Below are 14457 nucleotides of genomic sequence, written 5' to 3' on the forward strand. Positions count from 1 at the left end.
TTCCTGGAGAATACCTTTACTTGGATGTCACAAGTCTGCTATATCTACCTGGAGAATAACTTTACTTTGATGTCACACGTCTTGCTATCTTCTTGAAGCATAACTCTACTTGGATGTCACACGTCTAGCTATCTACCTGGAAAATAACATTACTTAAATTCAACACGTCAGACTAACTCCCTGAAAAAAATATCTTCACTTAGATGTCACATGTCCGCCCATTTCTTCCCAGATAATCTTTTTACTTAGAAGCCGCATATATGCCGATCTACCAGGAGAAATTGTTTCGACTTAGGTAAGTATATTAGTATGAGGCCGGTAAATTGACATTGAAATTTAGATTATAAGCATTGGAAAGCTGTAACGTGTTGTGAACTCTTGAACTGGAACAACAGGTTCGTTTGCAGTTCTATATGGAGCATCTTATGCTCGCTGCAACGATAGTATGTTGGTCTCGATAAGCTTAGTCTCTTTTGAGAGAGTCGACTGTACTCCCGGGCAATATCCCCACAAGGCCGCGGAAAGTGACACCGATGTCTATCTGCAAAGCTAATGTGTATTACATGTCATAGTGATAACCCTACCTGCCTCATCTGGCGGGTGCACACCATAGTTGTACTCACATAGCCCCTGCACGTTACGTCTACCTACTTACCTGGGTTGATGTTGCTGTAATGTTGAAGGGAGGTGGTGACCAAGCCTTATGCCAAACTGCTTACATCGTCTTACATTGTTATTGACGAAACTGTGACGGGTATGGGCAGTAGAGTAGACGAGAATGGACACATGAACTAAGAAATCTAACACCTGAACGCTGAGCTATGAATGCTAAAACTTCGTAACCCAGTACTAACATGTACAGTGAAACATGATCTAACTCTCGACTAGGGTGCAGTTGTATGAAGCAACCTAAGCGCTACGACTGTCTTAAGTCTGTGTTTAGATATGGGTGTTACGATCGCCTTAGATGATACCACCCTGGTGGACTGCCGTATCTAAACACACTGCATGAATATGGTGCATACCTCTATCTAATTAGCACATGTACGTTATACGTGTAATATTCTGAGACCTACATCACTTCGGGGTTTCGTCCTATGTGATATCATTGGAATACTTTTCATTACGGGGTTAAACCCAACATACTCTCACTCACTCTCTCCATAAGCATAATTCACCCTGTTCTTTTTCGGTCTCCTGACAATTATGTTGAAACAGTGGTAGTCTACTGTTCAGTGTGCGTGTGTATTTGTATGTATATGCATGCGCGCGCGTACCGGCGTGCGTGCGTGCGTGCGTGCGTGCGTGCGTGCGTGCGTGCGTGCATATGTGTTCGTGTGTGTGTTCGTTCGACAATGTTATTGCGGATGCTTTGTCTCGAGTTGTTTGAATGTGATCAGTTCTGACTACAAACATGATTTGTATATTTTGTAAACATTTCTCTTATTCAACATGTATGATATGTATTATTATGTACTGTACTTGGCAAGGTTTGTCCTCACGATGTTAAAACTTTCTTTCTCGGAAGGGGGAGATCGTTATATGCCAGTGTATTTCATTGTTTAATATTGATTGTAACTGTGTTACATTGTAGAGATTCGGCAGACGCTCATTGTGTTTGGGCATTGAGTAGTCGTCAGGTAAGTGATACCGTTTCATCTTAGCAGTCATTAGGAAGGTACTATACTTAGATGCTAGTGTGGTGTGTAAACGTCCGGTATACCGCGGACGGTGATAGAATGTTGTGGAGAATTCCGTCAGGTTCTGGCACCTTTCGACTGGTTTGAGCACTGTGTGGAACATCCCAGTGGCTGGGGAGGTTATATATGTAGTTGGACAAGAGCGTGTTTACGTATCTCTCACACATTCTATCACATACGCATTTTCATCACGCCCAGACCAGTTTTCATGTTAGGATCGCTCATCATCCCTGATTCCCTGCCTAGCCTATCATTGAAGCTTGATCACTGTCACTGCCAGGTGACTATATATGATTATCACTGACTTTTGCTATTACCCCTTTTTATTTGTATTTAATACTGAGTGAGTGAGTGAGTTTTGTTTAACGCCGATTTTAACAGTATTCCAGTTATATCACGGCGTGCCAGCTTAATGTGGGAGGAAAGCCCGAAGTAATGCAGGTCTAAGACGTTTACCACTTCGGTGAAACCCACGAGCACGGATACGGTGCTGACAAACCTAGAAACATAATCGGGTCGAACCGGGATTCGAACCTACAATCATTGGTTTCTGGCATGTCCAAGGGACGCAACTCTGCACAGCGAATTGCGGCGCCTTAGACGACTGGGCCACCCGTGCCCCCGTATTTTATAGTGACAACTGCCATTTATTGCCATTGAATATTGAACTACCACTCCATTGTTTACCGCCCTTGTAATCGCCGTGCAGTAATTTGTGTTGATATGTATATTCAGTGAATTTGTGTTTCACACTAAGTTCTTTTACGTACAGATTTCTGGATAAACATATTGTTTCAATTTGGGAATCGACACGTAATAATATGAATCGGAATTTCTGCTCGGATTGTCAAAACAAGGTAATTTGGCCAAGAAGTTTAAGTTCATGTATAGCGATGATCTGATATGGTTCAATCCATCAATCGGCCAATTCCCTTCCACTGAGTTACCCATCTAAACTAGAAACCACTGAGACTGCTGAATCTGTTTCATATTTAGATGTATGCATGACATTTCAGATTCACAGAACACTCTCCACGAGGCTGCATGACTGGAGGGATGACTTCAACTTTCGAATAGTAAACGTTCCCTTTATGGAAAGGGTATTGTCGCATTTATTTATATGATAAACACAATTACAGACGTTCGTGATGTGTTTCTCCAGGCTCTACAAATATGACTCTCAAGCTGCTGCCATCGTCACTTGGGCAGACAATACATTCATCTATTTCCAGATTTGCAGCATACCCACGTAGACGCGTAGACGCTGATTTACCGTGACATTGCGTAAGCGTTATTTACGGTTTAACAAATCTATTTCATGGGCACCTGATAGCTAAACAGTCATTGTGCGCTGTTCACATTAAAAAAAAACACGTGTGTGAGTATCATGGTCCGAAGAAGCACTCAATCATCTGGTCTAGATTCTATTACTCACAGACTGCCGTCATATTTACTGCCGACAACACATATGGGAACTCGCCAACACATATGGGAACTCGCCAACACATCTGGAAACTCGACAACACATATGGAAACCCGACAACACATATGGGAACTTGACAACACATATGGGAACTGGTGAAATGAAAATGAAGATGTAATGACAATAAATGTCTGTAAAGTTTATTTCGGGCGTGTAGATCAATATCTGTGTCCACCATGTCGGGCGATACATGCACGACTTCTTGATAGCATACGGTTGATTAACTTGCGCATGGTTGCCCTTGGTATTGGACGCCATTACGCCTGAAGAGCCGCCCAAACTGGGGTCAACGTATCGCTGCCCAGTCTAATATCCATTCATAATAGCGAAATCAGTTCGCTTGCCATATGTGATATTTTCCCCATACCGATCATGGTCAAGAATTGTTGCCCTGGCCAATCCCAATCTTTGCTGCCCTGTGGTAAGCTGTTATGGTCACACCCTTCACAAGACGCCTTGCTTTTAGGCGGGCTGCACAGAGTCAGTTTTTATCTGTCGAGTCGCATTCCTGTTATTGTACGGAATCCACTATTGACAGCAGATTTCAATCTATTGCGTGGCACAATTAATGTAAAGAGACGATCTTGTCTAGGTGTAGTATTTTCAGGCATGCCACGCCCAGGTCACATTGTAACCCCCTCCCTTTGACGGTACTTGTCTCACAGAAATAACACATTTTTATTTGCCAAACATGTCAATCTCCTCATTGACACGTCATGCCAATCTCCTTAGTGACACATCATGTCAGTCTCCTCATTGACACGTCATGTCAATCTTCTTAGTGACACGTCATGTCAATCTCCTTAGTGACACGTCATGCCAAGCTCCTTAGTGACACGTCATGCCAATCTCCTAAGTGACACGTCATGTCAGTCTCCTCAGTGACACGCCATGTCAATCTCCTTAGTGACACATCATGCCAATCTCCTCATTGACACGTCACGTCAATCTCCTTAGTGACACGTCATGTCAATCTCCTTAGTGACACGTCATGCCAAGCTCCTTAGTGACACGTCATGGCAATCTCCTTAGTGACCCCTCATGTCAATCTCCTTAGTGACACGTCATGCCAATCTCCTTAGCGACACATCATGTCAATCTCCTTAGTGACACGTCATGTCAATCTCCTTAGTGACACGTCATGTCAATCTCCTTAGTGACACGTCATGCCAAGCTCCTTAGTGACACGTCATGCCAATCTCCTAAGTGACACGTCATGTCAGTCTCCTCAGTGACACGCCATGTCAATCTCCTTAGTGACACATCATGCCAATCTCCTCATTGACACGTCATGTCAATCTCCTTAGTGACACGTCATGTCAATCTCCTTATTGACACGTCATGGCAATCTCCTTAGTGACCCCTCATGTCAATCTCCTTAGTGACACGTAATGCCAATCTCCTTAGCGACACATCATGTCAATCTCCTTAGTGACACGTCATGTCAATCTCCTTAGTGACACGTCATGTCAATCTCCTTAGTGACACGTCATGGCAATCTCCTTAGTAACACGTCATGTCAATCTCCTTAGTGACACGTCATGCCAATCTCCTTAGTGATACGTCATGTCAGTCTCCTCATTGACACGTCATGTCAATCTCCTTAGTGACACATCATGTCAATCTCCTTATTGACACGTCATGCCAATCTCCTCAGTGACACGCCATGTCAATCTCCTTAGTGACACGTCATGTCAATCTCCTTCGTGACACGTCATGTCAATCTCCTTAGTGACATGTCATGTCAATCACCTTAACGACACATCATGTCAATCTCTTTAGTGACACGTCATGCCAATCTCCTTAGTGACACATCATGTCAATCTCCTTAGTGACACGTCATGCCAATCTCCTTAGTGACACGTCATGTCAATCTCCTTAGTGACACGTCATGCCAATCTCAGTGACACGTCATGTCAATTCCATGTGAAGTTCTGATGATCTTGTGATATACATGTCCGGAAAATAATGAATTCATTAAGATTAACTTCTGGTCCTGATCGCAAATAATATAAATTTACAAACTTGCTTTACAGAAACATTTGTAATCAGTATAACGCCATGAAGGGATGCGTAAAAAAACAACCTGGAAGAATGTGTGAAATCTGTTGTCGAAATAGGAAACTCCATATGCAACAGATATAACAGAACTGTTTTCCACCAATATTTCCCTTTCCTTGAAATCCACTGTCAATGAACAATCCCGAGCTACTTAAAAATGCCGATGTGTATATTCGCCACGTTGTTCTCAAGAAAACATTCCACTGATAATATGAATGAAATGGACCTTAAAGCTTCTCAACTGTTTGCTTCATACGGTGTATTTATTTATCCTATCTTTAGCATCTATCACATAGAGTGATCCCTCCTCATCGAAAGCAACATGACTGGGATAATGCAGCCCATCACGTATTGTTTTGTACTGAAGACATTTTTTACCACTTGAGCTATAAACGCGGACTCCTCCCCAATCGTAGTCCGCAACGAAAATGGTTCCATCACGTGACACACAAGTCCCATTGGGTTTCCACCCAGTATCATATTCCCTACTGCTCCACCTGTCCTTCCCTCCACTTGATAGGACTCTTAGACTTCCACTTCCCCATTCACTCATGACTATATCCCTTTCAGGGGTGACTGACAGAGACGCCAGGGGGAACCGGATGTTGCAGTCTAAATACCTCTTCATCGTGCCATCCAGGTCGTAGACGTGAAGTCTTTTGTCACCAGGAATATTGCCAACCACAATCCCAACATCGTCAGACGCAGCTAGACTGTATGTGAAGGGTAGACCTTCATCTGGTTTATTCTTGTTCAGTTTGACCTTTGTTCGTAGATGACCCTTTAAAGTGAAAATACACAAATAGTTCTCACTGACCACAGCAATGATGTCCCCAGCAACAGCAATTGCACGGGGATAGAATCCATCCACGGTGATTTCTTGTTTCAACTTACCACAAGAGTTGATCATCTTGACCTTTTTATTAGCTAGATCTGATATCAACAGCCCAGCACCGAAACTGTATGCCGTTCCTTTGATGTTAGGGTTCTTTGTATCACCTTTAAATTTTGCAGAAAATGTTCTTTGGAATTTCATATTGTATCTTGATGGAATAGATCTGGTCTGTGATACACTGGCTTCACTCTGTGGTGTCTGACGGATGTCTTGCATTTCGTCCTGTTTCTCGTTCTGTTCATCATCCTTTGCAACAGTCAATGCATCCGTCTTGTGAATAGCCATGGCATGTCCTTTGAGCTGTTGGAGTCTGTCCATAATGGTCGTCTTCAGCATCAGTAACTCGTCATCCTTGCCTGTCTCCAGGATGCTGTCACAGAAGTCGACACAACTGCCAATCCTATTTTTCTGTTGCGAGAGTTCTTGTAACATGGTGTTGTGTTCCTTTTCTATTTCTTTCGTTTCAGTGGAAAGTTTTCTCAGTGAATCGTGTTGTCTGCTTTTTATTTTTGCAATTTCTCGTTCCGCATTTTCTTCAATGCGAGATGTCTCTAATTCTCTTTTTATTTTTAATGCTTTTGTCAAAGATAAGATACTCATTTCTTGTTTGGAAACTTCCTTGAATTTTTTGCGAATGATCTCAACCTTAGACTTCATCATTGACTTCAAAGGGCTTACAGCTTCTGTGATAGGTTGAGTGTTGTGGTCCTTGTGGAGGAGAATAACGCATGCTATACAGACTGGTAAATGACAAGATTGGCAAAAGTATTCCACATCTTTGTCCTGGTGCTGTTGACATTGAATTCTCTGTAACCGTCTGAACGTTTCATCATGCAGTCCTTCCCTGAGGTCTGCTACAGAAACAATCTGATGACCATGTGTTTGGGTTGAAGCATTGTGTCCATCGGAACAGTCTGTACAGAGGCCATCGCCGCAGTTGAGACACTTCATTTCTGCTGGGGAGGATCGTCCTTTCAACCCACATGGCGTGCATTGCATTGACTTGGCTCTCTTAGACCTTACAAGTTCAGCGAGTCCATTGATGAAGAAATTTTTCTTGAAGGAATCTGCCTCAACTGAAATTGGTTCTCGACACTCTGGACAGAGTGGTGGTCTGTGTTCAGACTGATGTGACTCTTGGTGCGTGCATATGCACTTAAAGCAGAAGGAATGGAGGCAGGGCAGGATTCTGGGATCTGTGAACAACTCTTGACAGATGCCACAAGTCAGGAAGTCATTGTGGTGTGAATCAACAACTGATCGATCTGGTAACATTCCGGCCATCTTGGCTGAAAAAAAGAAACATATTTCAATAGAAAGTTGTCTCTATGATCTCAGACTGAAATATTAAGAGACATTGTTTGTGGTCATTGTGGACTGGTTTGGTATATACTGGCGGGAAAGAGTATCTGCTCCATATACAGTGGTGTAAATGCTACGTTGTTTTAAAAAACAAACAAAAAAATATCATATTTGGTCATTTGTCTGATCAAAGTATTATCATAACACATTCATCGACAAAACCCATACCAGGTAACAGAGGACAGAGGGACACGCCCAAAAATAGTAGTAGTGATACAACTTAATTAACAATGTCAATATCGGATCTGACCACCACTTGCGTTGATACATGCGAGGCAGCGGCAGTGTACTGAAGACACCAAATGATTGAAACAGCCTGGGTGATGTTGTTCGAAGTGCCAACCAAATATTGGCCCATCTGAGTGGGCCCTCACTGGCTGGTTCTGATCTTGTCGTAGGCGTCAATCCATCTCATCCCAGGCATGTACTAAGTGGGGGAGAGGTCTGGAGAAACATCCAACCACGACAGTACAGCAATGTCATGCTGCCTCAAAAAGCCTATTACAACATGTGCAAAACATGGGCGGGCATTATCCTGCTACAACGAGACGCTACCTCCCTACACATTTGCACAAACGGTAGGACGGTGCATTGATAGATGCATTCAGAATAAAAAAAATTTTCATTGAACTTTTTATGAAGCACAGTTTCTTTTTTTCGTCAGTATATTTACTGTTGTGTTCAGACAGACTCTTAATAAGGAGTGTGTGTGTCTGCAACCAAATCAAAAACCAGCATTTCACTTTTACAGGTCAGACTTAACTCATACCAACATATAAGATGAGTGAGGATAAGATATATGGATGAACAACTTCTTTATTACAATAAGAAACGACGTTTCGGTGTAGGTTCTAACACCGTTATCAAGCAAGTGAGTATAGTTGACAAGTATATATACAGGTAGGAGGCAGTGTTTATAACGTAGAGTAGATATCAGATGTAGTTTCACTGGAGTGGAGAAGCTTGTTATGTACATCTTATCCTTACTTAGTACACAAACTTCAATACCTCAAAGAAACATATAAGATGGTTGTCAGCAAGACTTGGTAGGGTATTGCTTTCCTTATATACAGCGTGTACACGACAGAATATGGGATTCCTGGCCAATATTCTATTCACCAATTTGGTTTTTGAGTGAGTTAGTCCGTCATCTCGGTTTAATGCCGGACTGGAAAGTATTTAAGTTAGCAAGGCGTTTCAGTTGACAAGCCAAGGGACATGATTAGGTTGAAGTTGGGATTTCAATGGACCCTGGCGTGGCAAAGACAGACACCCCGCTGAGAGAATTGCGTTGCCACAGACCCATGCGTAGGGGTGTTTCCATGGGGAGTGTCTCCCACCCACCTCCACCCTATTGACTATAGTGTGTGCTGCACAGCTCTGTTGACTGTTATGAAGCTTCTAGACAGGTGGGTAATATCCACCATCATAAATCTATCTCATGTTATGTACCCAGTAACATGTATATACATGTCACAACACTGACCCCGATAAAAGGACAGCTGTAGCGTATGTGGTAGCCTCTCTCCCTCTCCCTCTCTCTCTCTCTCCATTTCTCTCTCTCTCCCTCTCTCTCTCTCCATTTCTCTCTCTCTCCCTCTCTCTCTCTCTCTCTCTCTCTATCTCTCGCACGCATACACCCACCCGTCCACGCATCCACTCCCCCATCTCTCTCTCACACACTCACACACACACACACACAGTCACACACACACACAGTCACACCACATGCATGGTCTCGCCTACCTGCTCCATCCACCGTCTTAACATAAGACTCTTACTCTGAAGGCGGCTGATACGTGACTAGGCAGTCACGCGACTATGCTGTTGCATTATGTGCTTTGATACAATCAGACGTCACCGCCCTAAGTATGCTCGTATGTCAGTCACATGAGAGAACTAAACATGAGCGACATTGATACAAGTAATCAGTAGGTGTTACGGTCACGATGGTTGATGCGAGATGTTCCCGTATAAAACAATATAACTAGCGAGATAAATTAGAGATTTTACAATGGTAACACATGAATACACAATGCCAGTATGAATACACAATTCCATTTGGAAGTAGTCAAATGTAACAAATGTTATATTTGGGATAACACTTTCTTAGTAAAGTACAGATTCTCGTACTTTTCTTGGGTTGAGTCCCGTCCGGGATTCGAACCCACTCAGCTAAGAAAAGTACGAGAATCTGTACTTTACTAAGAAAGTGTCATCCCAAATATAACATTTGTTACAAATGGTAACACAGCTGATATAAATCAGGAATTCTAAGGCATACACTTGCATTTAGTGGTGGCATTTCCTAATAGATACAAGAAGTATTTACTATATCTGTGAATGTTCAAGAGACTTGAGCAATATGTGACACTAGTAAAAGGTTACTGCGTCAGGCTAACATTTCAGATAATAGGATCATGGGATGACTGAAAGGGCATAATGCGTGTTCTGTTGTCAATAAGCCACCAAGAGTTACTGCCCTTTTGGAGGAAGTAAGACACGCACATTTCCAGGACATTCAGTACTAGGCAACTAAGTCGTATGGCTGAATATCCAAAGGAATCAATGAGCAGGACAAAACCAACTTCCAGGTGTATTACAGCCATTGAAACGTTCATGATGGAATAGAGTGTCTGTGGCTGCACGGTTAGGTTGAGGTGGTTGTGGGGGTGGGGTTTGTATGAGGTGGGGTGGCTGAGAGGGTGGGGTTGTATGAGGTGGGGTGGCTGTGAGGGTGGGGTTTGTATGAGGTGGGGTGGCTGTGAGGGTGGGGTTTGTATAGGTTGGAGGCTGTGAGGGTGGGGTTTGTATGAGGTGGGGTGGCTGTGAGGGTGGGGTTTGTATGAGGTGGGGTGGCTAGGAGGGTGGGGTTTGTATAGGTTGGAGGCTGTGAGGGTGGGGTTTGTATGAGGTGGGGTGGCTGTGAGGGTGGGGTTTGTATGAGGTGGGGTGGCTAGGAGGGTGGGGTTTGTATGAGGTGGGGTGGTTGTGGGGGTAGGGTTTGTATGAGGTGGGGTGGCTGAGAGGGCAGGGTTTGTATGAGGTGGGGTGGCAGTGAGGGTAGGGTTGTATAGGTTGGAGGCTGTGAGGGTCGGGTTGGTATAGGTTAGGGCGGCTATGAGGGTGGGGTTTGCATGACTTGGGATAGCCGTGGGGGTAGGGTTTGTTTGAGGTGGAATGGTTGTGGGGGTTGGGTTTGTATGAGGTGGGGAGGCTAGACTGAAACTGACGTTTCTACAATCACTTACTTCGTCAAAGCTTAATCCGATATCCTAGCGACATAATCACTTACCATTTACTTAGCAACATTAGATTTCCCCAACTCTACGACAGTGTTGATCAAGCTCATACCAGCTTTCCGGTTACTCTGCCGGTATCATTGCGATAGTATAGAGAGCTCCGCCAACGGAGGAGGCTTAAGTGTAAACGTGTAATCACTTCCTGTAAGGGAGCAATCATTTCATATTCGTGTGTGTGGTGTGGTGTGGTGTGGTGTGGTGTGGAGTGTGTGGTGTGTGTGTGTGTGTGTGTGTGTGTGTGTACTCCAATATTAGTTTTAAAATATATAAAAAAACGAAAACTGTTCTCCATGGACATTTGTCTGCGAGAAATAGAACATTCTTTTTCCTACGCTGCGATGCACATGTACTTTCCTCCAGTAAAGAAAGGAGCTTGATTATTTTTTTCCCCATGAAAATCCCTTCAATCTAATCCCTTCTGAGAATCAAATGATTGCTCCCTAACTACATATATGACAGTTATTTCAATGCGGGAGGCTGGTGGTTCGAACCTCACATGGGTAGATTGTGTGAAGTCTTTATTATGTCCCCCGCCTTGATATTGCTGTAAATATTGCTACAAGCGGCGTATTACCCAACTTAATCAACTCCCAGAATCACTTAGGAGGTGTATTAAACACTTAAATTTACTTAAAGTAAAGATTAAATGAACAACATATAGTATAAATATAAACCCGAAGGGACAATGTGTGAGTTTATTATGTCTGAGTGTGTATTTCCAGGATGTGCTGAGGCACAACTGAATGTCTAAGTCAGGATCCGTGAACACACTATTCACAATAATGTCTTGTATCAATACGTCAACAAGAAACAGATAACAGAACAAAGAACATTAGGTATTAAAATCATTCTATCAGAATGTGTACGTGGAACACAGGATCGGACACAGAACATTAAATATTGCCATCTGTCAGATTGTAACTTTAAAACGTAGAATAGGACAGACTACATTAAATAATGTCAGCTATCAGAATGTAACTAAATAAGGTAGGATAGGACATAGAAGATAAAATAATGTCATCTGTCAGAAGAATAGGACATAGAACAATAAATAATGTCATCTATCAGAAGAATAGGACAGACTACATTAAATAATGTCATCTATCAGAAGAATAGGACATAGAACATTAAATAATGTCATCTATCAGAAGAATAGGACAGACTACATTAAATAATGTCATCTATCGGAATGTAACTAAAGGACGTGGAATAGGACATAGAACATCAAATAATGTCATCTATTTCGGACATAGAACATCAAATAATGTCATCTATACAGGACATAGAACATTAAATAATGTCATCTATTTAGGACATAGAACATTGAATAATGTCACTTATTTCGGACATAGAACATTAAATAATGTCATCTATTTAGGACATAGAACATTAAATAATGTCATCTATTTAGGACATAGAACATTAAATAATGTCATCTATTAAGGACATAGAACATCAAATAATGTCATCTATTTAGGACATAGAAAATTAAATAATGTCATCTATCAGAAGAATAGCACATGAAACGTTAATAATGTCCTCTATCAGAATATAACTTAATAACGTAGGATCGGACAGATTACCTTAAATAATGTCATCTATTTAGGACATCGACCATTACATAATGTCATCTATTTAGGACATTAAACATTAAATAATGTCATCTATCAGAAAATTAACATAGGAGTTCCAGTCCTTAATTCCAACGTGGTGTTTTGACGATGTAAGGTATTAAGTCATCCCGTTAGCTATGTGTAGACAGACACTGATGTGTGTCTTGCAGTTAACAGTAATTATGATGCGTCAACCCACCATTAGCATACATCTTTAACAAGCCCGCTCCCCACGCGGTGCGCATCCATCGCTTAGATCTTCATCTCTGCCTCGTGACATCATTATGAATGTTTTCTTTAATTAACACTCACTAATAATGACGATGCTTTCCACTTCACATCATTAGTCAAAGCATGCAGATGTTCTTTCTCCCACGTGCTGTTTGTTTTCATGGTAGGATTTATGCTTATTATCTTTCAAGTGAAAAAAACCAACTAATTAAATATTCAAGTACTCCAGACGTCATTACCGCGTGCGGATATGGTTGTCACTTGCTGAAATTGGAAGATGGCACATTAATCAGTGGAGGGAGGGCTGCTGCAACAAGAACACAAGAAGTAAACTAACTAATTAAAAGTATCCAGAGCGGTTGGAACATACATTGCTTCGTGAACAACTTCTGGAAGTCGCGTGGTACATACAGACGCACAACCGTTATACCGTCAGACACGTGTCAGTCATTGCAAGTCACACACTAAGCAACATGCCTGCATACCGATGCCTAGTTGGTCAATAAACAACCGTGGTAATAATTATATTAACTATTTGGAAATCGACGGCATCGCCGCAGTCGGTACAAAGACGAGTCGAGTGAATACATTTGAAAGCAGAAACACCACCGGCGATGGCGGAGCACGAGCAGCACGTGCGCCCGTCTCGCGCTGACAGCGACATGTGAGTGAGTGAGCGAGTGAGTTGGGTTTAACGCCGCTTTTAACAGTATTCCAGTTATATTGCAGCGTGTCAGCTTAATGTGGGAGGAAAGCCCGAGGTGATGCAGGTCTCGGACGTTTACCACTTCGGTGAAACCCACGAGCACGGGTATGGTGCTGACAAACCTAGAATCATAATTGGGGCGACCCGGGATTCGAACCCACAATCATAGGTTTCTGGCTTGTCCAAGGGACGCAACTCTGCACAACGAATCGCCGCGCCTTAGACTGGGCCACCCGTGCCCCCCGACAGCGACATGTGACGGACATCCAAACATTACTGCCATGTGAGCCCACCAGGCACCGCGGTGGTCAGGAGACGCTGATGTCAAGACAACAATATATGATAACAATATATCAGTATGAGCGTCTGATGGAGCATTGTGCACCTGGTCGTATGTCAGCGTCCGCCCTCCCCACACGGACAAAACTGTGGAGGACGAGGAGACACACATCACAACGATCGTGTGTGTGTGTGTGTGTGTGTGTGCACAGTAAGACGTTTCTGTTTGTCGTCAGCAATCGTGTTTTAATAAAGGAACTATGGTTGTCGTATCATTCGCTTTATTTTTTTCGGGATTTGTTATTTTGTTCATTACTGACTGTCCTTATCCTGGTAACGAGTATATGTTTTAAGCTCAATCAGTCCTTGTTTACTTTGTTCTGCAGAACAAAATCAGCAATGCGGGGATATCAATTTCAGATCCGTTGATTGTTCAGACTTACTATCCACCAGATCAGACTGCATTATCACGTTGTTATCAACAAACCTAGGATGAACTATTTTGCATTACTGTTTGTTAAGCTCGGTATTATGTTATACGATTTCATTTGTTTTGTTTAAGCATGCGACTGATTCATTAATCATGTATTTTTCTCTGCTCGTCTTGGGTAATAACCCTGCATCATACGTCCGCTGGTTGTCCCATTTTTAGGGGTTTGGTATAGAGGTGGGATATGGTGGTGAGGTGAGGTGAGGTGAGGTGAGGTGAGGTAGGGTAGGGTTCAACGTCGCGTCCAAGATTATTGTGCTTGTTTTAGCCCCTTAACGTCAACCTCCTTTAAACGTCTTTTGGTATGACGCGGTCGGGGATCGAACACGGACCTT

General features: G+C 42.7%; 1 protein-coding gene across 1 annotated transcript; it reads right to left on the reverse strand.

Annotated features, from left to right (window-relative positions):
• Positions 1 to 4664: 4664 nt before the first annotated feature.
• Positions 4665 to 10884, reverse strand: LOC139442752 (E3 ubiquitin-protein ligase TRIM56-like). The gene is made up of 2 exons (XM_071223643.1): positions 10797 to 10884; positions 4665 to 7428 (listed from the first exon to the last, which is right to left on the reverse strand). Exon 2 carries the CDS (start codon positions 7421 to 7423, stop codon positions 5495 to 5497), a length of 1929 nt encoding a protein of 642 aa, XP_071079744.1. The 5' UTR covers positions 7424 to 7428; positions 10797 to 10884; the 3' UTR covers positions 4665 to 5494.
• Between the last annotated feature and the right edge of the window lie 3573 nt (positions 10885 to 14457).

This window comes from Haliotis cracherodii, unplaced genomic scaffold, assembly GCF_022045235.1.
Source record: "Haliotis cracherodii isolate W230 unplaced genomic scaffold, xgHalCrac1.p SCAF_5, whole genome shotgun sequence".
NCBI lineage: Eukaryota > Metazoa > Mollusca > Gastropoda > Lepetellida > Haliotidae > Haliotis > Haliotis cracherodii.